Raw genomic sequence first — 27,888 nt, forward strand, 5'->3', positions numbered from 1 at the left:
GAGCTGCTGTCTGAATGTGCGTCTAACTGCGCACGATACGGCATGAGTGTGAGGTATAAACATTCAGCTTCTCTGAGACCAAACGCTCAAACGCACAAATTCATTCAGAGAACGATGGAGCTCAGGAAAGCAGAATCAGAGAGCTGCTGTATTCCACTGCAGAGCTACTGAATGGCATGGATGTTCCAGTGACTTTGCAGGATTTTATCCAGCGTAACTTCTCAACCCAATGACTGCAGTAAGGCAGAAATTTGAACAGCAAACCAGCAGATGGCATTATTTCCTCAAACTGTCTGTCTGCTTGCTGGTAATTGACTTGATGGTAAAACGATGGGAGCCTCATTACATTTCACATCTTGCCGACTCAGCTGCTTCAAGGCAGTGAAAAAAGCAATGTAAAGTCAGGGGTATTTGTTGAAACCAGAAACATGAGTAAGGTTATGACAAGCAGGTGACTTCCTTTCAAGTTCTTTGTTTAGTTCTACCATCCTGTTAATTGTTTCCTCCTGAACTGCAATTCTGCTTTCACGGGATTGTGATTGGTCAGAAATGGCGACTGGCCATTGGTTTATCAGCGAAGCGCACACACAGAGTCAGTGGGGTTACATCACAGTGGAGACGGGGTACTCGGGCTCATCAGCCTATCAGACGAAGCTGTCTGTTCAGCAGAGGATCAACCTTTTAATTTATGTGATTGTTAGTCCTTAAAATGTAGGAAAAAATGCCCTTTAAGGTCAAGCTTTCAACAATCCGCTCAAATGGACCTGTGAGGTGACGTGACGGGTGAATTTGAAAGACTTCAGCTTGAATGGAGTGTGCATTTCCTTGCTTTTCATTAGTCATTAATATCTTACAGGGTGAAGCGACACTTGCCGACTTTAGTGTGGCTATTCTGAAGCATTAGGAGCAATCTACAGATCTAGACGGTCCATCTGGGCCGCACGGGCACCTCCGCTAGGCTCATTTTACACTGTTTATTTTTTCTTTATCTAATCCTCAGCAGCTGTGACCAGTGGTACGGGGGGTCCAGAAAAAGGCCTCTGGGTCGTAAAAGGGTAAAAGGGTCATGTAAAGGCTCGCGGTCGCACCCCTGCCGCTCGCAGGTCCGTCCGTTTCGATGCGCATGGAAGTGAGACCGTGTGGGACGCTGACTGACTGACCCACATACTCCAGTCCACCGCCCCGTGCCAAATCGATCCTCAGAGAAACCGCCTAGTCTGCGTTTCGTCCCCGAAACCCTCGCGCTTCCCCGTCGGGCTGGCCAGACAAGCACCTCTCCCCAAATAGCCAACCGTCACTCCCTTGTGGCTCTTTTCTTGACTTTTCTGAAGGGGTTCTTAATTTCACTGACAGGATAATCTGTTCATCATCAACTCCCCTCCTCTCTGGTTCAATGGCCAGGGTTTACAGTATACAAGGTTAAAAAAATATTCCTCATTTCTGAACCCTAATACAACAGAGACATGCAATATTAACAGAGCAAGCCTGGGCTGAGATCATGGACTAAAACAGTTTACAATTTCACCCAGTCCCAGTGAACAGGACAAACTGAGAGTTTACGCTGCAGTATACGGGTCAGAGAGAGAGAGAGTGCGCACCGGCATGCACACCTCATAAGAGTTAATCAGCTCTCAGCAGTCATTAGCCGGAAAGAATGCCACATTCCCGCAGGAAACCGAGGGAATGAAAAGGCTCCCCGCTGTCGGCAGGTTATAAACGTCGGTCAAGGTCCGTCCTGCAGGATGCTGGCTACCTTTGACCTACTGCTACCAGCAGTAATCAGCTCAAAGCGGTGACTCTGCGACCAAATCCTGCAACCGGTTTGTCACATGACTGCGCTCATCGGAGAAATTATTTCCGTGTTCTCAGGGATCTCACTCAACTGAATGAAATCCTGACTGGTGTTTTTTTTTTTTTCCTGCCCTGCTTCCTGCACCGAGCTGCCATTGGAACGCGTCGCCGAGCTGGGGGGTACTTCGGGGAAGGGGACCCGCTCATTTCACCGCAAAGACGCGAGCCGCAGCAATAACATGCTCACACGGGTGAAATCTGCGGTGGCCAGTTTCATGGGAGGCATAATGGCTGGCGGTTCCAATGGAGACAACTTCAGCGGTTCCGACCTGCCGCTGAAATTTCCTTACATGAGACCGGAGTTTCTGGGGCTGTCACAGGACGAGATAGAGTGCTCCGCGGATCACATCGCGCGGCCGATTCTCATTCTGAAGGAGACGAAGAGATTGCCTTGGGCTACTGGCTATGCAGAGTAAGTAGCGACGCCGCGTCCATCTTAAACTAATAGCAAACCCGCTTCTGTAGCTATGCGCATCGCTCTGATGATGCTGCTGCTGCTGCTGCAACAGACTCATCATGTGCTGCGACTGTCTTTGAGAATCCATCGGGGCGACGCTGCGATTTTTAATTTAAATCCCCCCTGGCCGAATTAAACGCAATATATCTGCGCGTGTATGCGTGCGCGAGAGACTGTCACAGGGGCAAAATGAAGATTAACCGCAGGACTGCGGTTCGAAATGAGATTAGACAGCGCCGAGGTTGAATAACATCGCTGTTATGTAGGATGTTTGCTTGTTACATAATTGCATTTGGGAACGACGCTGTTTATGCATTATGAACGTTATGTTTACAAAGTCAGGCTTGGATGTTTGGTGTAGCCTACTGAAAGCTATAGCGGACGGTTACATTGCCGCAACTCCCCTCTCATTCTGCAGCCAGGTACCGTCGCTACCCCATATATTTATGATGTAAAGTGACAACCGCGCCATACCCATTACGCATCGAGGTCATGATAAAATCTAATTTCGTGTTGATATTAACTGTTGGTTTAAATATATTGTCCCCCACTCAATAAACGGCAACATATCTCGTGGAATGGGTTTTGACCTATTCTCGGATACGGCTGTTCATTTTACTTAACTTCATTCTGGCCTGCGGTGCTGTGGGCATTCTCTCATAGGCCGTGGGTCGTCTCAATGGACCAGACACAGTAGAGGAATCGTATCGGACGCATTTCATTACAACTTTTGTTTTCTAAATTCAGAAAACTGAAACTTGGGATCAAAGAAGGGGGTAATTTAAATGTATAGATAAGCACACACATACTGCAACATATCAGTGCCCACATTTGGACCCAAGCGGCTGTCCTCAGTAAATTCAATTTTAAATGGTCTTAGAATGACGTACGTTTGTTTTGGCATTAGGGTTAGGGTCTGGTTAGCGCACGGGGTGGGAGCGGGGTCATTATTAGTGAGACTTCTACGTTAACATGAACAGCTAAGTCTTTTCACACATCAGTTCCTCTGTATGCAACAACCGGTACATTGCACTGTAACTGCACAGTTGCATTACAGCCCAGCCCTGTTAATTTAAGCACATTTGATAATTTCTGTAAGATCTCTTGCTGGTGGCGATATTGCCGGGTCCTGTAGGTTCCGCACACCTGTGGCCTTGCAGTTGCACGGTCGCAGTTTCAGGTGGGACCTCTTTAGCAGGGCACCGCTGCAGTCAGGGCTCTGTATTATGACGCACAGCGAGCCTTGCGAGGGGAAGCCAAGCTGCAGTTTCCACTTTGCTTTTTGTGAATGCAGAAATCAGTAATGTGGAGCGTCGGTGCCAGGAGACCCAGTTTAATTCACATTCAAAAGGAAAGTGAAGGGAGCCTGCTTCCTTCTGTTATACGGTGGAAGGGTCTAACTGAATTTGGAGCATGTTGGGTCTTCTCGCATGCAAATAATTAAAGGCTCATTTAAATACCTAGATAGCAACAAAACCAGCAATCTAGCCAGCTACACAGTAAATTGCCCAGAGTTAATTAAACTCTAACAGAAGAGTGCATAAGAGTCCAGTTGGGACCACATGCACCCTATGAGTTGATCTGACAATTAACATTTTACTATCACTCAATCATTCTGGCTGAATTTTAAAATGATTTGTACACGTCTTCAGTAGCTAGCACTCTGCCTAATTGTGTCAGTGTCTGACTATGCAAAACAGGTGTTTCCTAATAAACAAATCTCTTTAAGCATACATCCTTGAGCAGCACAAGCCAGCAGGTAGAGTCGCGGAAGCATTTCTTATTCCCATAATGAAAAGGTGGTTCGTTTATGCGTTCTCTCATTGCACAAGCCCTGAAATCCAATCCAAGCCCAACGAAGCTAAAGAAAGGAAGAGAGGGGAAGGGAGGGCAAGGAATTGCAGGAATTGTTCTGGGTGAGTCTGGGGGAGGCTTGTAAGTTTTAGAGTAAAAACCGATAACTGCAAACTGCAGCTTTGTGATTTTTCACATTCCAACGACAGAGGGATAAATAAAACACAAAAGTACAAACGTCTCCTTTAAAGGTAACGGCAGGGCATACAAAATTTTAAAAAGTTAAAAAAACAAACAATGGGACTGAAATGCAAGGAAGGTCTGTCTGCTGTTTCAGCTGTTTTCGGTAACGCTGTTGTTTCCGGAATGTTTCCCCCAATGGCATTCCCACACTGGGGGGGGGGCCCTTGGTTCTCTTCCTCAGTTAATGTGATCTGCACTCACTTAACGAAACCTCTAAACACCTTTGAAGCATGAATTTGGTGGCCACGGCGACGCAAGGCTGTCGCACGAACGCGGTTGGTTATCTCTGTTCTGCGTTTACTGCATCTTACAGAAGACATCGTTTCCGATCGCGGCCTCTCCGGAGGTTATCTGAACACCGCAGATCTGCTGATCCAACTGACGAGTTCATACAAAACTTCTACGAGTCGACGCATCAGAAACCTGGGCCACAGGTCAGGTCTTAGAGAAACGTTTATAAAGTCTGAAGTGATTTCAGACACATTCCTACTCTTTCCAAGACATTCTGAGGGGAAAAGGAGATCATTTTCTCTTTCCTCTTCCTGCGCGTCCTAAACTCCTCGCACTGTGGTGACACTGTTCTCAGTGTGTCTGACAATAGCCACGCTGCTCAGAGGACTCTTACCTGCAGTCGCTTCGGCCTGTATTCACACCGTTCACACAAACTGCTGTCGCGTTCCCTGAGTTTGTCCTAAAGCTGGATGGCTTTTTTGTGCCTTCCACGTGAAATGCCATTATTCTCAAGACTTTTCATGGGATAGTCACAGACAGGAAGGAACACAAGCAGCATTAGATTACGCTCCTAATGACCACATTAATTAGTTGCATTTGTGGAATAATCCGTTCGTGTGGGAGACCCAGTAATACGGCCTAAAGCCACTCTTGTGTTCGGGCATTGTGCTCCTAGCTCCCCTGGTTACTGGCGCATGCCACTGTGCCAGAGAATGAGTTCATCTGCCCAGTAATCCCACTGATGGAAAACAGGCGGACGGTTCAAAATACATGGCATACTTGCTAAATAGCTGTCACCAGGGGTTTCTTCCTGAAGTGACTTCATTCAAGTTGTACACAGCGGCCAAAATTTGCGAATCGTTTCCAGGTGCTCTGAAATTATAGACATTCGTCTTCCGATAAACCTGGAAATTCAACTTTTACAAAGAACCTTTAATAGAGACAGCTCACTATTTGTCTGCTATGGAAACGTGGGTCAGTACCAGTTCGTGTGTTGGATCGCTGTCTGGCACGGTGTCGGAACACCTAGGCTCGCCTGTCTCCGCGGTTACGCTTGTCCCCGCTGTGGAGTAATCCCCGTGTTGCGGTGGGTGTCGTGTTTACATTTTTCCTCGCTGCGCGCGCGTGTCTCGTTCTTCCAGTCTGTCTTTAAATTGGCAGTCTCCATCTCCGGTTACTCCGGTTTTGAAAAAGCCGCCGTTTTCCGTTTCTTGTGGACAGTGATCGACTTTGCTTGTTTGACCTTGTTCTGATCGATTTTCCTGGTTGGATTTCGTGTCTGACTATTGACTCGCTCTATTCGACCGCAACTCTCGTTTTGCCCCTCTGCTCACTATATAGTGACCCCGGTTTGTTAGTGTTCCCGGCTAGATTACAAAGCATTCCATCGGGACACTACTTTGTTATTTTTCCTTAATTATTTTGAAGGTAACTCTTGGTGGGTGGTTTTAATTTTTCATTGGGGGGTGTGCCATTCGGACTCTGGGTCTCAGCCTGCATATTAATTTGTCCCGAAGCTCAGCGTTCAAAGCTGCCCCGTACCTGGAAAGACTCGAAAGACTAGCCGGGTCAGTTGGTTTGGGATAGGCAGACAGGGACCGGAGCTACTCGTCGGTCAGCATTTTTACTTCCATTGTCTGTTCCCCCCTCACTTCCCTTATCGTTTATCCTGTTACGGTCTGACCCAGAGCGGGACGTAGCTCACAGCTTTAGCACATTGCCTTGAGCCCACTGCGTGTGGATGCCGAATTATTTGTCCCGAGATGGTGACCCAAATGAAAGGCAGGTGAGAGAGAGACAGAGAGAGAGGGAGGAGGGGGGAGGGTGGAGGGGGGGCATCCTGGTGAGGGGTCCGCTGCTGAGTCCCTAGGCCTCAGCCCTCTGCTTTAGGAAATTAAACGCTGACCTTCCACCTGAACGGATTAAATCCCCAGAAATTCTCAGAATCCTGTCGTATAGCATGCATCAAGTGATCAAGCGTTTTTGGACTGAGGCCCTGTTAATCCCTTCTGCCCCGTCCTGTTCCAAAACAAGACACTGCATTCACAGGACGCAGTGCCTTAAAAGGGGCATAGGTTGAGTTGATAAGCAGTGAATGTTCAGCATTCACACTGACACTTCTTTCTGTTACTCCTAATGATTTAAAAGCCTCGACATTTTCACGTTACTGGACTATTTCTGTGTAATGCAATAATCGTCCCAGCTGGGCTGTGTGACGGACATCTCGTGGTCCAGTTTAGGGTCTGTGCTTTCTTGAGTTCCCATAATGAGTACCTGTCCTCAGCATTAAGGCTAATTCACAAGGTATGGCAGTTACTCTTACTCTCCGGGTAAGGGAAATTCTTTATAAACTGCATAAAGAGCAACAGCCCTTGCACGGCTGAACCCAAGATATGAGGAAGAGAGCAGAGACACGGATTCTTGCTTGGTTCAAATTCTTGAGGATTATCGGAATGTCCAAATGTTTAATCACCATAGTCACGGTCATTTGAGAATACATCGTGCATCTTCATCAGGCAAAAGAGAGGCTGTCTATGGGGCTGCAAATCTCAGATGATCAGAATCATCTCGTATTGCCAGCTGGAACCGGATTGCTGGCATCGCGCGTTTGGTGCCACAGGTGTTGGAGACAAGCGGCAATGTCACCTCCTCTCATCGAAGGAGTGCAGTTCTGAGCTGCACCGAGTTCCTCCTCCGCTCCCAACACTCCAAATTGCCAAGACCTGCAGAGGATTCGCTCCGGAGATCATCCAGGAGAAAAGCGGCGCGAGCGGCAACATGAAAAGAAATGTCGCGGACCCTCAGACCTCAGAGGCTATAAATACACCCGGCGCTGTACGTGCTATTCTGAACATCCATTTCGCCACACGCTGACGCGATAATCTGCCTCCGTATCCCATATCTGAGAGCAAAGGGGCAGGAGTGCTGCTATTGTGCTGCTGCCTTTTCCCAAAACCGGCGGGAGCGCAAGCTGCCTGCGTGACTCCCAAAACTGGGTCAGCGCCTCTGCACCGAAAAGCCTTCTTAACGCATGGAAATGTTTATGCGGGCTGCGTGCTGACGTTTCTCAGGCAGAACGGGCAGGGGGTTCCTCCCGCATGTCGCAGCGGTTTAGAGGCACAGGTGACATCCAGGTAAAAAATTCTCAGTTTCACCCCTTAACGTATGACTGTCGCTGGGTCATGTGACAGAATGGTGTTTGACCACTGGCGGCCCAGGGTAGTTCATTGCCAGTTTACTCGATGCCCATTTTCATACTGCTGTTTCAGGAAAAGCGGGCTTTGGCTGAGTCGTTAGCATTTTTTTTGCAAAAAAGGTGCAAACTAGGAGCTGGCGTGGATCAGAGGGAAATTTGACGCTCCTTAAGAAGGCTTGCCTCATCCTCCCGGCCCCCTACTCCCTCAGACGGAGGGCAGTGCGTAACGCGCTCGAGCAAGGGGGGGGGGGGGGGGGGGCGCCTGGCGCGGCGCTCTGCTTGGACTGAGTTCCACCGGGCTTGCACCGACAGCGGCTAACTGAACAGTCTAAACACAAGCCGTTCGGGGGAAATTTCTGTCCCGGCCAAGGAGTCTTCCCCCGAGACCCTTCCGCTGGCAGAAGAGTTTGACACCCAGACTGACTAGACTAGAGCAGCTCTGCTCACTAAGAGCGACTGTCCGATGTCTGTGATGCCGTATCGCGGAAGATAAAACGTACAATGTGCAACTCTGAAAACCCTGAAGCTGCACTACGCTGCACTATGAAGACAGCTAGCACGCGTCCCCCCCCCCCCGCCGTGTACAACACGTTCGTTCAGGGGCACCATTTTATATTCCACGGTTATACCACACCCGTCGAAGAGTATGTTTTTTTTGGAATTTTTTCCCCCCCCCCCATTGCTGTCAATTACAAACAGGCTAGTGGTTGTTGTACCAGCGTTAGAATGTTCATTTAAGAACATCCTAAGAACATACTTTGCGATCTTACACCCTTAATGGGTGAAAGCTCCAACAATCACGAGTCACCCACGTTTCCCTACTTCGGGCTGGGGTCTGAGTTTATGCCGTTTCCCAGACGACCCTGACGGTTAAACGAACGAAGCAAAAGTAAACTGTGTTTTCCTTTCCGCTCCGCCTGGCACTTGGGCAGTGTGTCAGTGCGATCTCTCATTAGCTGCGTGGGGTTGCGGGCAGCCTGTGCCCCCTGGTCCTGCTGCGGCTCCAGTGTTTTCTGGCCCTGGCTGTTTGCTGGCAGGACTCCTGAATGAGAGGATGTTCCCCTCAGGCTAGGCTGTGTGGAACAGGGTCAGCCACCCTTCCCCCCCCCCCACCCCCACGGTCACTGACACGAGGATGGATGGGGAGGGAGGGAGAGAGAGAGAGAGAGGGAGAGAGAGGGAGAGAGGGACGAAGAGCTACAGGATCCTTGTTTCCTGGTCTGTCCGAAAACTCTAAACATACCCCTTTAGCAAATCAATAGCTTAGAATGATAGGGTCCTTCTTGTAATTTTTATGAAAATGAGTCTTTAACACGGGAATGGCCTTTTCCTATCTGTTATGCATAGGCTAATAAACGCCTGAAATTATTTATTACTTATTATTAAGCTCATACACGTGCAACACAAAACTGCCGGGATTATTAAATCATATGATCATATAATATTATAATAAATCATATGATAATATCTCAAATATATGCAACCTGTGGATGAAACCCTGCACTTATTCGCTGTAGAGACGGTTTGTTCTCTCTCATCTGACCTGGCAGGCGATCGTCTGTGCTGAGAGAAACGCTCGAGGCCAGAGGGTGGGCTGTGTTTTTTTGGGGGAATGGAAATCGCGGCTGCAGCGCTTCGAGGCTTCGCCGTCAGAATAACACGATTTAAATGTGTAGCTGTGACCCGGGACAGCCTCAAGAGATCTGGCGCGGGGGGGGCATGGCGGTGTGCGTATAGAATCTGAGGGGGGGGGGGGAGGGGCGTGAAGTCCGCCATCCCCTCTTATTAATGTCCACCTATCAGCAGCCGCCACACCGGAGCTGCCGATCTACACGGAGTAAAATGTCCCGTGTTAAATCGACTCTTGCAGAGTACACACGGTCCCTGTTGCACTCGTACAGCGTGTACACTCTGTTAGAGTTGAATTAACACTGGACATTCTACCGCGTTTACCCGTGTTTATTTCGTACTTCTTGGGCGTCGCCTACCCTGTGACCCTTATTGAAGCCAGTGGACCCTCGCTATGAATTATGGGGGCTGGAAAAGGACACTGCGGGGACACACTTGTTTACCCCAGGGTTTCTCTCCCGCCCTTTTGACCCTTAATGACCCCCTTTTTCCGGCTCCTTTTGTCCCAGCGCCCAATGAAATCTACTGAGAGCCCTCGCCGCCTAACCCCAGTGCAGACTGATGAAGGCAAACTGAACCTTACGCATATTATTATTCAGTGTCCTATTTGCCTAGCTTTTTGCATTGAGTTTAATTTGAATGTGAGTAAATGCGTGCATGCAAAATTGTTAAAGGAATAGACCTACAACGCAGGTAATGATAATCTCTTCCCCCTCCAAGATGAATTAATCAATCATTCTGTGGCAGGGTGTATAGACTGCTCAATGCAGTGAAGGTCAAGACACAACACAACGGGGAGATGGCAAACGTTATTCAAGTGACCCATCAATGCAACATCAGGTCAATCTTCACTATACAGTATGCATGGTCGAAACCTTGCAAAAAGCCAATCGGATCGCAGAATCTTTAGCAGGAAAACCAATCACAGCCCTTGACTGTCGTTGTTTAAGAGAAACTGAAGGAGTGAATGAGGACCGTTGGGAACGGAGCGGTGAATGGTTTTTTGTTGCGCAGGGTGATCAACGCGGGGAAGAGCACTCTGAACGAGGACCAGGCCTGCTGCGAGGTGGTGCTGGTGAAGAGGAAGGCGGGCGGCTCCACCCCCGGCAAAACGCCCACAACCAAGAGGAGGTCCTCCCTGCCCAACGGGGAGGGCCTGGGCCTGCGGGAGAGCTCGGTGAGTCATCACGCTCCCCGCCATCTGTTAGGCTGCCGTCTGCGCCTCGACCTTTCCCATCCTGCTTTGCTCCAGCTGTCCCACCATACTCTTCCCTTGCTATCCCATCCTGCTGAACTCTAGCTGTCCCACCATAGTCTTCTCTTGCTATCCCATCCTCCTTTGCTCCACCTATCCCACCATACTCTGCTCTTGCTATCCCATCCTGCTTTGCTCCAGCTGTCCCACCATACTCTTCTCTTGCTATCCCATCCTCCTTTGCTCCACCTATCCCACCATCCTCTTCTCTTGCTATCCCATCCTCCTTTGCTCCACCTATCCCACCATCCTCTTCTCTTGCTATCCCATCCTCCTGTGCTCCAGCTATCCCACCATACTCTTCTCTTGCTATCCCATCCTGCTTTGCTCTAGCTGTCCCACCATACTCTTCTCTTGCTATCCCATCCTCCTGTGCTCCACCTATCCCACCATCCTCTTCTCTTGCTATCCCATCCTCCTGTGCTCCACCTATCCCACCATACTCTTCTCTTGCTATCCCATCCTCCTTTGCTGCAGCTGTCACATCATTCTTCTCTCACGTTATCCAATCATCCTCTCCTCCAGCAATCCCATCACGCTATCTTGTTTCAGTTCTATGGTCCTCTCATCAGCTTCAAAAACTCAAGCCCTATCACACAAGTGCTACGCAATCTCTGTTTTGAGGCCTGCTTGTGGACAGGATTATGTGAGTCCACAACTACGTTGGCTTCTACGAGCAGACCGAGCAAGTCAGTTGACACATTAAAACTGGGAAATGGGAACGGTCAAATTGGCCGTTTTGAGCACAAGAAAGGGAATTGAAAGTGAACAGTCATAACGCGCCCAGCCTTACCACTGACACCCCCTATAGACTGCAGTGTTTCAACACAATAACAAGCGTCCTGGGTGACAAAAACACATTGCAGTGAAAATATTTTCAAAAATGTCGTTTAACTTTTCACTGAATGTCCCTTGTAGTGTAGGTTTCAGCATGGTCGAATATACGGTTCCTGAGACTAAGACCAGAGACTCTAAGAGATTAAATTCTGGGTTTTAGGAGGTGAGAGAGGAATTGGAACTGCTGGTGCGGGGCTGTTCCCTTCAGACTGAAACAGTTGTGGAAGAATTTGTGTCAGTTGCAACAGTAAATAACCAAAGGCTGTGATGAGTTAGCTTGTGCTAATGGCAAAGATGAGCCTCACCATTTTAGCTCAACACATGTTTTTTGGGACCAATGGCAGGTAATTAACTCACATAATAAAACAATAATTTCCTGAGGCATTATCCTGCCAGACGTGATTAGCGGTTGTGAAGGTCAAACTGAAAGCAAGACAACTTCACAGTCAGAATGGATGTTCCCCATTTTTTTTAAGTATCGCCTATGATTCTCGCCCTGTGATTTCACGCCTACACACGCAAAACTGCGCTTTTGTAAGTGTTCTTGCCCAAAAAATAAAAAATAAAAGGGGAACTGGACAAACCCCTTACGCTGCAAGGCGAGCTCGTCAGACCGCGTATCTGTCAGCGGATCGGTTGCCAAACGTCTCGGCGTTCGCGTGCTTCGAGAGGGCGGAACAGAGCATGTGCGAGCGGCTGACCCGCGCAGTGATGAACGCGCGCGGGCGACGGGTGCTCGCAGGGAACCCAAGAGGCGGCATTCAAGGTTCACGTTTCAAAATTAGGAGAAAGGAACCTGGGGGGGGGGGGGGGGGTGTATCTAGACGGGAAGCATTTCTTCAGAAAACCGCAGCATCTTGCCTCCTCCCTCCCTCCCTTCTTTCTCCCTTCGACATTCCAGCCGGGGTTGTAACAGCTGCTGAACAATGGATCGCACTGTGTCCGCAGAGGAGGGGGGGGGGAGCTGGGGGGGAAATTTGAGAAGGGGGTCACCGTCGGTTCAGACACCTGCTTTCGGGGGACCCGCCGCTCTGGGGGGGGTTTGTGTTTCTCAATTAGCCCCGGCTGCCTGGTCTGACAAGGCTCTGCTATTAATAGAGATAATGCCATTTTAAACCCCCCCCCCTCTCTGTTAAGCTTGTCTTATTCAACGCAATCTCGCTCTTACACGCTGATCCTCTTAAAGATGGCCCTGAGGTAGAGTTACCGCGCGTTAGAAAGCGCTGCGTCGTCACGGATTCACTCCGCGTTATGCGCGTCAGGGCCGCCCAATCCCGTTCCTCGAGATCCACCGCTCTGTAGGTCCTTACTCCGAGCCTAACAGAGCCCACCTCGTTCAACAGCTAGAGATCCAATCGTGCTGATAATTAGTAGTGCGGTGTACCAAATTAGAAAACCCACAGGATGGCAGATCTACAGAAATAGGGTTGCTGCTACATGTACACATCTCACATATGAAGTAGATTAATTACTTCACCAAGAATGAGGAAGTCCTAACCAATGACGTCCCACTGGTTTTAGCCAGGAAGCAACGTGGACTGAATAAAACTGTGCTGTTTTACTCACCAGATTTAAATAATGGTTCCCTGAACGGTAGTAATACCCTCTAACACGCGGGGTCGGATGTGCAGCGCTGATCTTTAACGCGCGGCAGCGTCGCTCAGACCCGGTGCCTCGCGCGGGAGGTTTGTGATGCAGCGTCACGCGGTTCTGAATCGCACGTGCTGCCCGCGGCGTGGCCATCTGGTCAGGCCCGGGGAGAGCTTTCACCGCTTCCTGTGCGGAAAGCGAACGGACGCGCGGCATCGGGCTGGCGAAAGCAGGCTTAGAAAGTCAGCAGACTTACGCTTTTTACACTCGGTGAAAGGTTACGACGATGTTACGGTTTAGGTAAAGCCAGGGTCGGACTGTAATCAATAGCATGCTATGCATCAAGCAGAAACCTAGTGGTACGTGCCAATGATTTCTCTCTGAGACTGTATCATAACCAACAGCCCTGGGACAGGAATAAGACCCAGATTTTGTTATTAACAGTACAGTTAACCTTTGTATTTGTAAATATTCCGAGAGTGACAATGAATTAACATTCAAAATTGTCTGTCTTGTGTGTGTGTCTGTGTGTGCGTGTGTGCGTGCTTGTGTGTGTGTGGTGTCTGTGTATGCTGTGTGTGTGTGGGTGTGTGTGTGTGTGTGTATGTGCGCTGTGTGTGTGCGTGCGTGCGTGCTGTGTGTGATGTGTTGTGTGATGCGTGTGTGTTGTGTGTGGTGTGTGGTGTGTGTGTGTGTGTGTGTGTGTGTGTGTGTGTGGTGTGTGTGTATGTGCGTGTGTGTGTGTGTGTGTGTGTGTGCATGCTTGTGTGTGTGCGTGCGTGTATGCACGTGTGTGTGTGTGTCTATCTATGTGTGTGCAGGACTCTGACGGGCTGGCCTTCCATTACTGGGCCCTGTTTGACGGGCACGCGGGCTCTGGCGCGGCGGTGGTGGCCTCCAAGCTGCTGCAGCACCACATCGTGGAGCAGCTCCAGGACGTTCTGGACGTCCTGCGCAACTCTGCCCTCCTGCCCCCCACCTGCCTGGGGGAGGAGCCCAACAGCAGCAGCACGCCCGCCTCCCACCGCGCCCTCACCCGCGCCGCCTCCCTCCGGGGGGCCGCGGGGGCCCCCGGCTCGCCCGGCACGCCCCCCCCGACCCGCTTCTTCACCGAGAAGAAGGTGGAGCACGAGAGCCTAGTGATTGGGGCCATAGAGAACGCCTTCAAGGAGATGGTGAGGGTCCCGCCCCTACCCCTGCCCCCGCCCCCGCGTCATCAACCCTAACCCTAACCCCTACCCCCGTCCCGCAGGGCATCATCATCAGTACTCTTAACTGGTGGGCCTGGACCGGTCGCCCATGGTTACAAGGTTGCGGGGGAGGGGGGGGGGGGGTGTTGTTGTTGATTCCGGTTGTCACAGAAGGGGAAGTTGTGCTTGCGATATATGTGGATGGTGAAGAGAACTTTCACAATCTGCTCGCCAGCACAGCTTGCCGTTGCCTGGTTCTGACAGATTGAGATCTTCCGTCTAATCTGCAGGGATTTTATATTTTTAACGCAATGCTGGAGTGCTAGTGATATGTTTCCACTAGGCGGCAGTGTGACTCAATATATTCTGCCATCCTCAGGAGCTTGTCACAAAATGTGCTTGAAACAACAATTCCCGCTACAACAACGAGAGGCAGTGGTACAGTGTGTTTACGTGTTTGCACGCCATGATTTCTGTTAACAGCTTTCCAAATTTACAATCGTAACCGATTGCAACCAGAGAAATGTCACCTTCAGAAGGTATTTCAAATCGACAATCCACAAAACCAAAAACCCTTTGCCCCATCTCTCACTGTCCTTCTTTACTCTATGAGTTCAATTGTAAAAATGCACAACGTATAATAATGATTTCAGTCCAGGTCTAGCTGCCATAACAAGGGCTTTTGTGAGACCTCAAAGGTCTGCACTGTCTGGCTTTTATTCGGATGGATAGCAGCCTGCTTTTTAAAGAGGATTAATATGTCTGATATTATGCGCACAGACGTGCGCGGGCATGCCTTTCCGGTTTTGCTTTGGAGCAAACATGGCGGATCCCTGGATTCAGATCCCTGGCTGTTAGTGGCCGTGTGTGAAAGTCACGCAGGCAAACCGCTGGCTTCAGGGAGCCTGTGTTCCGTGCTCATGTCCTCCATGCAGAGGCGAAGCTTCTTCCTCGCCCCTCAAGGAGTTCTGAAGCCTCGTCTGCTTCATGCGTTGTGCAGAAACGAAGCCTGATTCAGTGAAACGCGTCTGTCCGTCCCGCCGCGTTCGGGCAGACGGACGGACGGACAGACCTTTCAAACCCTTTCCGCTAAACCCACTTTTTCTACGCCGCCGTTGTCTCTCTCCAACCCAGATTTTTCACAAAGCCCTTTTTATTTCGCAAATGGAATGACTCCATTTTATGTATTTTTTAAAAATCCGGCTTATTTTATCTCCGTATCCCTGTCTGATGCTCTGCCAGCGGAGTGGCAGTGCCTTCCTATGGAAACGAGCCCGTTTGGGGTGGGGGGGTGGATCTGCCGGAGACAGATAAACACAGAGGAGCGCGTAAGGCATCAAACAGGAAGGGGATTGTGCTGGGGGGGGGGGCTTTATCAGTCGCGGTGTCTGCGCAGGCTGTAAGTGGCGGGGGATTGAGATCTGAGGAAAAGGCCCCCCCCCCAGGCCACAGCAGAGCTGAAATACGCGCTCTGCTCTCTGGTGCAGTGGGGGGGGGGCGGGTGCGGAGCGCGTGTCCTCATGCCCGCCCCCCATGCCTTGCTTCGCGGCCCCAGTGTGGACACACGGATCGGATGGTTGATTAACGACCGAGCTGAAAGCGTGGGAGGAGCACGTTCCCGGGGGGGGGGGGGAGTCACGTCGTACGCAAGGACAGGCCTGCACACCCAGAGCGCTCCCTCACGGTGCAGCTGAGGTCGTGGGCCAGCAGTGTAGTATTGCGGTAATGAGGTTACTGTGCTCGTGACTCTGAGGCTGCAGGCTAAAACCCAGCTGCATGAGGGGACAGAGTATAAAAAAGGGGGGTTGTGTGCTTTGCTCTGGACAAGGGGAAGGGTCCTGGATCTCTGCTTCTGGCTGTTCTGTCGCCACTGCAAATGCAGTTAGCAAAGCCAGGCCTCTTCAGCCAGATTAAATCAAGCACACACGCAAACATACGCACATGCAAACCCACACACACACGCACGCATGCATATGCACACGCAAACGTACACGCACAAACACACGCACACACATGCAAACACACATACATACACACACACACACACACATAAATATATACTCACACACACGTGCACACATATATACACACACACACTGCCATTTCAGGGCATATAATACATGCATCCACAAGTAAGTAAACTACACTAACACAAAGGTCTTGCACATGTTTAATGCTCCCAGAGTGAGTCCTAAACTGCGACACAAAAACGAGGCTTGACCAGGGAACTTTCCTGAAGGGACGGCTGCCATATTTACGCCCTCACTCTGTCCTTTGACACCGAAGTGTGATTGGACCAGAGGTAACGACCAGACTGCACCGGACTGAGTGCTGCGCTGTGATTGGACCAGAGGTAACGACCAGACTGCACCGGACTGAGTGCTGCGCTGTGATTGGACCAGAGGTAATGACCGACTGAGAGCTGCGCTGTGAATGGCTGTTGAGTGTCGCGTCTCTCTCTGTGTGCGCAGGATGCGCAGATCGAGCGGGAGAAGGCCGTGTACAGCATCTCCGGGGGCTGCACGGCGCTGGTGGTGGTCTTCCTCCTGGGGAAGCTGTACGTGGGCAACGCCGGGGACAGCAGGTCAGACGCTCCGCCCCTCACTGCCCTTACACTGCGCACTGTAGTGTGTGTGTGTGTGTGTGTGCGCATCAGACCTGGGTCAAATCCACCATCTGAAATCCTTTAACAAATAAAGTAATACGTATCCACCTGTTAAAATAACCCATAAAGCAACAGGAAGATTTGTAATAGTTAAAATGGCAATAATTTAAAAAAGAATCTACGGTATTTTCATTAAATATTCTTTTAAATATTCTGTTTTCAAATTTCACCAGCATCTTAAGATATTAAGTATACTTGCCCCAGGTCTGTAAATGTGCTGTGCTTGTATTCTTGGTATATTAATTCATAAACAGATAGATATATAATATATGGATTGCATGCTTTCCCAAAGCATTCACATCTAATAAGCCTGTACAGAAGACAATTACATGCATCTCCTGTACAGGAGAATTAGATGTGAGCGCTGTAATTAAGAAGAACGAAGGCACAAACACACAGCCGTGCAGGTTGTGCGCGCACTTTTCAAGAGCAGCGCCGTTTTCATGGCAACGATGCCCGCAACAGACGCCCCCCCCCCACTCCCCTGTCACTCCGTGCGCCGATTCGCTGGCCTTCGCAGGTGACATCACGCGTCGTCAGCAGAGGTGCGAAGTGATTACGGCTGGCCGTCTGTTCCTCCCCCCCCCGCATCTCGGCGGGAACCAAACCCGCTTCGTTTTTTGTTTTTCACGTTTCAGTCGGTCGGACGACGGACGGCGGTTTCCCACAATTCCACAGCGGCGGCATCCGAACTCCGTTCCCCCGTCCCGCACACTGTGAAATGTCCGGTGTCAATTCGACTCTAACAGAGTATATAGGAGTCCAGTAGGGACCATATGTACTCTTGTTGATTTAACACTGAACGTTTTACGGTGCTTTTGAGAATGGGCTCCTGAACTACACTGACACAGAGTGCTGTAGTACACATAGAGAACTGCTCACCCTTTCTGCAGCCAGGACCCAAGAGAGGCCCAAGAAGATCAACTTAAAATACAAAAAACAAACAAGTAAATGAAACCTGTTGACATTGACATTGAAACAAAAGCTTGTTTGATTGGCTAACACTATGTATCTAATTACCCAATCACATTATTCTGCTGTGAGGGTGCTCTAGGGAAGTTCATTCCATTCTCCAAATGCGCGTACGTGAAGTTTTTTGTCCTACTACTCGCCCTACCGGACATCCTGTCGCCGCGGCACGCAGGAAGTGGGAGAGGAAGTGGGGCGTGAATGAACGGGAGCGTGACAGCAGGGCCTGCCCGGGCACTAGATATACCAGCATGGTCCCGCTGGCATTCAGCTGGCCCCGGCCCTGGTGGGAGCGGGCTGCTGCACCAATCACGATGAAGGACTAGACCCAAGGCTGACAACTCTTCCAAATGCCTTTTTCCCTATTCTTCTTGCCGTGGGAAATTAAACGACTATGACCTGCACTCAAATCGACACTTGCCCTTCACCGTGACTAACAAGTAAAGCACACACACGGCAGCTTTTCCTTCATGAGCTCAGCTTGGCGGCTTCGCCGCAGCGAACGCGGAACTCGGCAAACGAGAGACGGAAACGTGTCCTCCGTTTGCTCCAAATAATCAAAGCAAGGTGTTTCCATGACTCAGTATTCTGTTTCACAGAAGAACGTTGCGTAACAGAACACGCATCTATTTGGGCTACGTTTATCGGAGGAAAGACTGCTTACGTGACTCAGGCCGTAGCTGGAATACTGGAACGCGCTGGCTAACACCAGAATGCCAGTGCGCGCGTTTACAACATCGCTGCGTTCCCGGTAACGGCGTCTGCTGTCGCTACGGGTTATTTGATTTGCTTCCCCGTTTTTTTTTCCCGCCAGAGCCATAATCATTCGGAACGGGGAAGTGATCCCCATGTCCTCAGAGTTCACCCCGGAGTCCGAACGCCAGAGGCTGCAGTTTCTGGTAAGGGAGGGGTGGCAAGGCGCTTAAAAAAAAATAAAAGCTTGTTCTATGATAAACTACCAGGAGAGGTTTCAAAATAAGAGCGCGGTCTGTGTGCGAGTTTTCAGGCGTGCCTCCCTGCTTCCTGGGGGCGGGGCCTCTTTGTGTGTTTCGTTTTTTTTTACAGGGCTTCATGCAGCCACACCTGCTGGGGAACGAGTTCACGCACCTGGAGTTCCCCAGGAGGGTGCAGAGGAAGGAGGTGGGGAAGAGGATGCTGTACCGGGACTTCACCATGAGCGGCTGGTGAGTGAGCGCCGCGCGGCTCTCGCTCTTCCCGTTTCCGTTAAACGTCACTGCGCTGGCGCGACTGCGCGTGCGACGGCGATGCCAAAGCAATTAACAGTGAGACCAGACACCGATAAACAGCCCAGCTGAATGGAGCCAACAGTGAGAAAACGCAAGGAAGGAAACCGATGCCGGTTTAATGACAATCTCTTTCTTCCTTAGTGTCTCTCTCTCTCTCTCCCCCCCTCTCTTTCCCTCTCTCTCTCTCTCTCTTCTTCCTCTCTCTCTGTCCCTCTCTCTCTCTCTCGGGGAATGACACAGCAGACCTAAATCTGTGTTCAGGAATGATTCCTCTGATTAGCGGGCGCAGTGGTCGCCCGTCTCCCCTGCTTGCGGCTGCAGCGGTATTGACACCGCCTCTGGTCTACTGCCATGCCACCTGAACCCACACAATCCCAGCTCCTGCACCCGCCGTCCTGTGCATTACTCCCAAAGGCACAGTGACAGTGACACACACGGTTTCGCCATCGGTGACCTGTCCATTGATAATCCGCTGGAAATCACAGGTGGCTCGCGATCTACGGGTGACGCTGATGGACCGCTGCGTAGGCACAGAACGCCTCGAAAGACCGGCTTCCTGGATTCAGACCTCCTCACCTGCGCCTGAAAGTCGTTTGACGTAACCACAAATCAAACGGCTTAAAAGGTTGGCCCCCGAACGCATGGGGGGAGGAGGGGGGGTGGACGTGCGCTCGCGGTGACGTTTCCCCCCCCCCCCCGAAATGACCGAGTCACGACAGAAGGCGGCGAGAAGAGAGAAGAAATCTCGCCCCCCCCCCCCCACGGTGCCGTTTCCATGGAAACCGAAAAAACTGTGTGCACAGCCGATTAACCGATTGCTGCCTGCAGTCAGTCTGAGGTCCAGCAGTAAAAAGGTCCGCGGCAGTTTAGCTTGCAGACCCTGCGGCCCTTGCTCGTTGTAATTATCACAGTAGCGAGGTGCGGGTCCGTCCTCGCGGCCTGAGAGCGTGTGATGTATTTTTAAACAGGCACTTCGAGCGGTCAGCCCCAGAAAAAAAAAAAAAGACCCGGGTCAGGCGAGGTGGAGAGGTTTAAATTCAGCACGCTCCTCTACAAGGGCAAGCGTGCGAGGCCGCTTCAGCGCACGAGAAGCCGTGTCACCCATTTTGAATTTTTTTTGCTGACGTAAGGCAGGCTGCTGTGAAGGATTAACGGTTCCTTTTCTGGGTAAATTAAAGTTCGGGGGGGATTGCGTTGTGTTCCAAGTCTGGCGAAATGTCTCTGAACGCTTCCTTACTGGGAAGAGTGTGTGTGTGCGCGCTGTGTGTCGGGGGGGAAGGTCACAGACTGTGCGAGTGTGTGTGTGACTGTAGATAGAGAGAGAATGTGTGTCAGTGTGAGTGAGAGAGAGAGAGAGAGAGAGAGAGAGTGTGTGTGTGTGTGTGTGTGTGTGTGTGTGTGTGTGTCAATGTCTGTGAGAGAGAGAGTGTGTGGAGCAGAGATATAAGAATAGCATTAAAAATTTAGAGATTGTGAATCACAAGAACGTATCAAATCTCGCTGCTCGTTTGTGTCTCAACCCGCTAACTACCATTATGCAAATGAGTGGAATGTAAGAGAGGAGAAGCTTATGAGGACACTCTCTATGAATCATCAGAGCCACACAACCTGTTAGCTGCTCTGTGTCACTGATCATTAACGCTGCCACACATCAGCCATCGTCTGAGCTACGTGAGCCTGAGTTACTCCTTTATCTTCTCCTGTTTTTGGGACGGCAAAGCTCACCATTACTAAGGTGATATCGGTTTGCTCACAGGTGCCATTTTCTTTTAATGTTTCCATTTATTGGCATGCAGTGTGAACTTCCAAGAAAGAGAGAGATGCAAGTCTGGGGCAATGGCTGAATACTGGGAAGTCTGTGTGTGTGTGTGTGTGTGTGTGTGTGTGTGTGCGCGTGTGTGCCATGTTGGGGCTGGTCACAGACTGCACTGAGTGTGTGAGACATTGTGTGTGTGAGGTGATTCATAAGTGCGTGTATGTCTGGTTGATTCAGGTAGGATGCGCATGAGTGTGCGTATATGTGTGAGAGAGAGTGCGTGTATGTGCGCGTGCATGCATGTGTGTGTGTGTGCGTGCGTGCGTGCGTGTGTGTGTAATGTTACAGTATCTTTTGCTTTAATAGAGAGGAGCCCAGCAGGATTCTCTCTCCTCGTAGTCTCCTTGGTAACTGTAATCGCAGCTGGGTTGACGTGTTAGCGGAGACGTCTCTGCAGCGGAAATGAAGAGTGTGGCAGTGATCTGCGTGTTCAGCGTGCCTGTGTGTGTGTGTGTGTGTGCGTGCATGCCTGTGTGTGTGTGTGTGTGTGTGTGTGTGCGTGCCCGGGCAGTGATGAGGCGACCTTTGCTTTCTGTGGAGATCCTAATCCGCTCTGCCACATCTCGGAGGGGTTCTGAAAGTCGCTGAAGGTCAGCGGTGACGGGGGAAGCCTTTCTGACTTGACTTGACTGTAAAACGAATACCCCCGAAAACAGCCGACTTCCCCCCAGCTTGTACGCGTAACCCGGGGTAACGGCCTGGTATTCCTGCCAGTGACCCACAAATTAGCCCCTTCCTGCGCTGTGCTGCTCACCAGCTTCTTATCCAATGGAAACCTTATTACAAAAAAGCTAATGGCACTAATGAGCAGTTTCAATGACAAATAAGAAATACGCACCTATATATAGATACACAACTAAACGTAGGCTACCCAAGCCTTCTTGATTCTTGGCAATCTGTTCAATCTGTTATATTAAAAGAAATAGGAAGCCTTCATTATTTACGGTACAGTACAGTAAATCCAACATGCAAACATGGAAGAGACGACATGGTGTATTTTTAAAGCCTATTTTTACACTTTATTCCAATATAGACGGCCATTGGGTCAAGCACCATCTCTCCCCAGTTATTTGACCAATGAACGGCTCCAAAGGACTCAATGATATCCTAGACTCCCTTCCTTCTCCGCTCGCGTCACACCCAGTACCGCAGGCAGCTGGACTTCGAGCTCCGACATCAACCTCAGCGGGACAGTGATGTCGCGGTGTCACACAGCCGATTACGCACACGCTCCTCGCTTGGCTTTCAGGCCGTGCCTCAACTGCTGGCCATGAACAGAGGCCTCGTCAGCCTCACTTGCCGCAAGTGATTATAAAAATAAAAAATTAAAACCCCACGACCCATTTCGCGAAGCCGCAAACAGACCTTTAGGTACGTGCTAAATTTAAGCGTGCTAAATTTAAGCGTGCTAAATTTGAGGCCATTAAATTTGATGGACTGTCAGCCTTCCCTCCGAAAAATAAAATAAATAAATAAACAAAAGAGCTGTTCTGGCGGCGGTGAGGCAGCGGCTCGGAGGAGGGCGGAGCCCTTTATTAAGCGAGATGATCTCCTTCCGTCTCGGCCGGCCGTACATCAGCTAGCGCCCGTCGCCACGTTACGGCTCTTTGGCGCCATTTCTCGGTTTGGGGGGGGTCCTTGCGTCAGAGCCCTTGCTGTCCCATGTAAATCTTTCGCGCGCGCTACGAGCTATTGCGGGCGGTCCTGCGAGCGCGCTGTTCAGTGATTCCGAGGCCGCGGTTTGAAAAGTGCTGACTCTGGAGGTGCGCCCGCTGTGAGGGCATATGGTCCTCGGGAGCCAATCTGTTTAATAAAAAATAAATAAAAAAACCTTCCTGAGGACCAGCGCGCCTCTTCGAGTGACACTCCTGAAATACCTTTGCTAATATATTCGCTGCCCTGTTATATTATCTTACAATCTTGCACACTTTGAAGGGTGTAAGGTTGATGAGAATAACTGCTAACCCCCCAAATTATAAAAACGTGAATTTATGCTACTACAGAGGCTGGGAGGCGTGCAGGACCTTGGACAGCAGCCTCACACACAGACAGGCACAGCTGAGGCTGATGAGCAATCAGCTCGAGCGCTGCTCATGTCATTGCTTAGGCTCATTATAATGGCACACCCCTTCACGGGAAGACCTGCTGTGTGCTACTGATTTGTTCTCCTGCTCTCTTACAATCTAAAATGGAGGTAAAGTATATATTTTTTTAAATCCCTTGGCTGGCCACACTCGTAGCATTCCTTTCCCCGCCTCCCAGAGAGCCTGAGTACACACTGTGTGTCTCAGCGGACGACCAATCACGCGCAGGCTTGTCACAACACGTGACCCCGCCCGCCCACACACAGGTCTGCTGTTGTCACGCCCGAGATTCCACGCCCACCTTCAAGCTTTGCGGCTGCATACACTTTCAGAAAATCGCGTTGAATTTGCCCGCCAGCGGCCCGGGACTTTAATATTTAATCATGAAAACCAACGGTGTCTTTCTGCCAGAGATAAAAAAAAAGAACTTTTCCACTTGTATTTTCCCCCCCTTCTGAAGTGCCGTAATACATCATTTACTCGCACAGTTGGTCTCCGATGCATTATTCACCAGCGGCAGCAGCTTCCCCGTCCCGTAAAGCACAAGAAAGCGGGATAAAATCCCAAATTCTGAGCACTCACACTCCCTTCAGCCTAGTCTGGCAAATGCAATGAAAAGCACAGCTTTCACCGACAGTGTAATGATCTTCACTCCCCAAAATATACCATGTGTGCTGTAGTACACAATGTAGTAGTACAATATATGATTATTATTATTATTATTATTGATAATATATTAAATATGTATGTCTGGTTCACTTTCTCCTTCCTGGTTTTGGTTTTCAGTGTGTCAACATGGGTGATTTGTGGGTATCTTTTTCCTTATTGTTAATAAAGGGAAGCTAAAAGAAAAAAAAAGGCACACTCATTCTCTATGTCATTCCCTCTCCTTCATCCTCTCTCTCTCCATCTCTCCCTCCCTCCTTTTCTCTCTCTCCCTCCCTCTCTGTACATTGAAAGGCGTAAAGCCCAAACGCGTTACAGTCTCCTCTCTCCTGTGCAGGGCGTATAAAACCATAGAGGACGAGGACCTGAAGTTTCCTCTGATATACGGGGAAGGGAAGAAGGTAAGAGCCCCGGCGCAGATGGCAGAATCACTCCTCCGGCCTCGAGTCTGACGATGTTAGGAACACGGGGTTGACTATCTGGTCAGGCTAAAGTATCTGTGGCATTACACATCCGACCAGATACTAAAGGTATCTGTTTCCTTGCAGTCCTTGTTCACCCAGTGCGAAAACTGTCCAAGTGGATGGTAAACTATCTTAGGTTATAGTTACAATGTAACATTTCATAACATCTCTGGGATTGGAGAGCTAAATCGTTTGAAACATTCTGAGCCGGACGGCTGGGTTGTAGGCTACCTCACGCACGTGAGCTCACTAGCAGAGCGATGAAGAGTGTTAAAAGCCAGGCCAGGGGGTCCCTGCTTTGAGGGAAAGATGGATGAGAGGAGTGCCACGGTGGTGGTGGAGGGGGTGGCGGGGCACCGGGCCACAGAGCAAACGATTAATCTAGAAGGTTCCTCCCGCTGTGCGAGAGGAGACCGGCTCCTCCTCACGCTCCCTCCTCCTCCTCCTCCTCCATCTGCTCAGCGGGCTGCTCTCACCTCCCAAACCTCCCGTCTTCTCCATCTGACACCGCTCGGGCCGGCTACGCGGGCTGCCCCTTTCTCAACGGCCACGACTGCGTCACGGGGCGAACGTAACCGAGCGGAGCTGTACGGGCGCTTTGTGTCGGGAGAACGGAGAAGAAACGAGCCAGATGGCACAGAGACATGCTCTCATCCCTCTTAGAGAGGGCAGACGGAGAAATGAACCTGCAATACATTTTAAAGCTTCTGTCAAATGAGTTGTTTGTGCTGTAATGCATTCTAATGTGATTCCACCTCCTGTGTTATATGGTCCGGGTGTCTGTATTATCATCTATGTTTTTAAAAAAAAAAATGTTTTTGGGTGAATTTTGGCGGCTTTCCTCTACAGGCGCGCGTCATGGCGACCATCGGCGTCACGCGCGGCCTCGGGGACCACGACCTGAAGGTGCACGACTCCAACATCTACATCAAGCCCTTCCTCTCCTGCTGCCCGGAGGTAAGGGCCCGTGTGCCGCAAAGCTGGACTACAATACCCATAAGTCCCCAGGGAGACCGCGACACGCTGCTTGCGCTACGATGTTCCTGTTACCAAGCACTGTGCTACACACACACACACACCCTAAGTCAGACAGAGAAACGCACTGTTGGTCACAGCAGTATGATCGCTCTAGATGGCTACGGTGTGAAAGTGTTCTCGGAAATGTGCGTCTGGGGGACACGTTTCGTAGATGGCGGTTTGCCTCCGGAGTCTGCGTGGGCTGTGCGTGCTTGGACTTTAGAGGCAAGTTAGCCAAAACAAACCTCCAAAAGGTCAGGGGTCAATTTGGGAAACGCATTAAAATCATGGTTCACATCCTAAAACAACGGATTTGAAACGGCACTGACCCTTCCTCCCCCCCCCCCGGCAGGTGAAGGTGTACCCGCTGACGCAGTACGAGCACGGGGCCGACGACGTCCTGGTGATGGGGACCGACGGCCTGTGGGACGTGCTGTCCAATGAGGAGGTGTCCGAGGCTGTGGCCGGCTTCCTGGCCAACTGTGACCCGGACGACCTGCACAGGTGCGTGAGTCACAGGCTAACGAGCTCCGCTACACCGCACAGGTGCGTGAGTCACGGGCTAACAATCTCCGCTACACCGCACAGGTGCGTGAGTCACAGGCTAACGGGGTCCGCTACACCGCACAGGTGCGTGAGTCACAGGCTAACGAGCTCCGCTACACCGCACAGGTGCGTGAGTCACAGGCTGACGGGCTCCGCTACACCGCACAGGTGCGTGAGTCACAGGCTAACGAGCTCCGCTACACCGCACAGGTGCGTGAGTCACAGGCTAACGAGCTCCGCTACACCGCACAGCTCCGACAGGCAGAACGCTGTCCAAGCAAGGCAAGCTAAAGCCGTTCCCAATCGCTCACGCCCTGGGAATAATTCGTAAAAAAATAATTTGTGAAAATGAATAGTAATATTACTCTAATTTTATATCGTCATGCTATAGATGCTGTAAAGGTGTTGTAGTCTTTTCTACTTTTCCCAGTTAAGTCAGGTACGCAAAGTAACCCTGAGCCTTTCCTTACGAGCACACTGGTGTTTTTTTTTGGGTGGGTGTGGGGGGGCGCAGGTACACCATGGCGGCTCAGGACCTGGTGATGAGGGCCCGGGGGGTGCTGAAGGACAGGGGCTGGCGCATCTCCAACGACAGGCTGGGCTCCGGGGACGACATCTCCGTCTACATCATCCCCCTGCTGTACGGCAACCGGCAGCCGTAGCCGGAGAGCAGGCTGAGCGGCGGGGAGACGTCCGTCCCCCCCCCCACACCCCCAACCCAAAACCGTCCCTCTCCCTCTGCCCCCCACTGTACTGTACTGTACTGTAAGTGATGATGATCATGGAAAATCGACAGACCTGACACCCCCCAACCCAAGCGCCTCCCCCCCACCCCCAGCCCGTCACAGGACCACAGTGTTTGAAGACAAACCCCCCCCACCACCACCTTGTGCAGTGCAACGAAGGAAGTTCTCAGGATCTTCAACGCCACCTTTGTCATGTGACCCTGGATTGACAAGTTGCCCCGGGATACCCTGTAGATCCCCCCCCCCACATTGAAATGCTGCAGAAAGCCCCTTATGACTGAAAGGGGAAGTCATCTCCAGCCAGGGTGTGCCATACAGACAATCCCTGCAGCTCTGCAGCTCTCTCTGTGGATGATTCACAGTTACGACAAAATTCCTTTGCGGACGGGGGGAGGGCCGGGGAGAGAGGGGTTGGGGGATTGTAGAGGGGGGTTGGGGGTTGGGGGTGTGTGTTGCTGGGGCAGTGGCATGAAATACAGGGGACTGGGCTGGGAATAAGAGCAAAGTGCAATGGTTTACAATTTTCTTCTTTTGATACTTGCTGTTCAGTTTGGTGTATAATTTTCTTTTTTTTAATTTAACTTTTTACGTGTGTAACAAAAAAAAAAAAAAGTCTATGAAAAAGGACCAGTGTTTAATTCCCCCTGTTTTGCTTATTGGCTGTACAGTGTATATACTGAGAGATCGTATGTGGTTAAAGGTGATTCCTCCGCTCAAACCTGTCCTGCTCCTCTGCTGTGATTCGCTCTCCCTGACTGCATTCACCCATCCATCCCCAGCGTCCAAATACCCATAATTCCACAGTCACAGGCCAAAAGGGGCGCTCTGTAGCGCTACTGGTTTTAACCTGAAAGTGCTGCTCGTATAACGGAGTGTTAAAGTTGTCACAACCGCAGAAATCATGTCCAAATTCTCACAAGCCTTCGTCTGTTAATCGTTTAAAATTTTTCCCATTTGCATTTCCATTCAGGGAATCCGTTCGGTTGACTTGCATTAGCGTAGTTCACTGCTTTCTCCGAAATTCACTACAGTCTAACGGGGTGAAACTTTTGGCCAGAAGCAAAGTGGCTCTTTCTTCTCAAGAGCAAACCTGCTCTACACAAAACATCTTACTTTATTTAGATTTACTGTTGTCATGGCCACCCTTAAGGGCAAAAAAATCTGGAATATCTTGAAAATATATTTTAATCACCATTTTCTAAAAGCATGCACGGAGATGGAGGTGGGAGTTTGAATGGCAAAGTTACAGGCTAACGGTCAGCCTCTGATGCCTAAGACCCGCCTGTAATCCTGACGTGTTCACATTAAAATGGTTCTTAATATTGGACTTCGATTCACCAATGAGAAACTCCAGAACAGACAACAGCTGAACTCCAGCACCTACTGCCAGATAAG

The 27,888-nt window shown here is 50.4% G+C and overlaps 1 protein-coding gene across 1 annotated transcript; it reads left to right on the top strand.

The window, feature by feature from the left end:
- The first annotated feature begins 1,447 nt into the window (after positions 1 to 1,447).
- Positions 1,448 to 27,211, top strand: ppm1h (protein phosphatase, Mg2+/Mn2+ dependent, 1H). The gene is made up of 10 exons (XM_064318921.1): positions 1,448 to 2,263; positions 10,416 to 10,578; positions 13,905 to 14,258; positions 16,745 to 16,857; positions 18,722 to 18,806; positions 18,973 to 19,091; positions 24,058 to 24,121; positions 25,034 to 25,141; positions 25,554 to 25,705; positions 26,262 to 27,211. Exons 1-10 carry the CDS (start codon positions 2,031 to 2,033, stop codon positions 26,407 to 26,409), a joined length of 1,539 nt encoding a protein of 512 aa, XP_064174991.1. The 5' UTR covers positions 1,448 to 2,030; the 3' UTR covers positions 26,410 to 27,211.
- The last annotated feature ends 677 nt before the right edge of the window (positions 27,212 to 27,888 follow it).

The sequence above is a fragment of the Anguilla rostrata genome, chromosome 19, assembly GCF_018555375.3.
Source record: "Anguilla rostrata isolate EN2019 chromosome 19, ASM1855537v3, whole genome shotgun sequence".
Taxonomy (NCBI): domain Eukaryota; kingdom Metazoa; phylum Chordata; class Actinopteri; order Anguilliformes; family Anguillidae; genus Anguilla; species Anguilla rostrata.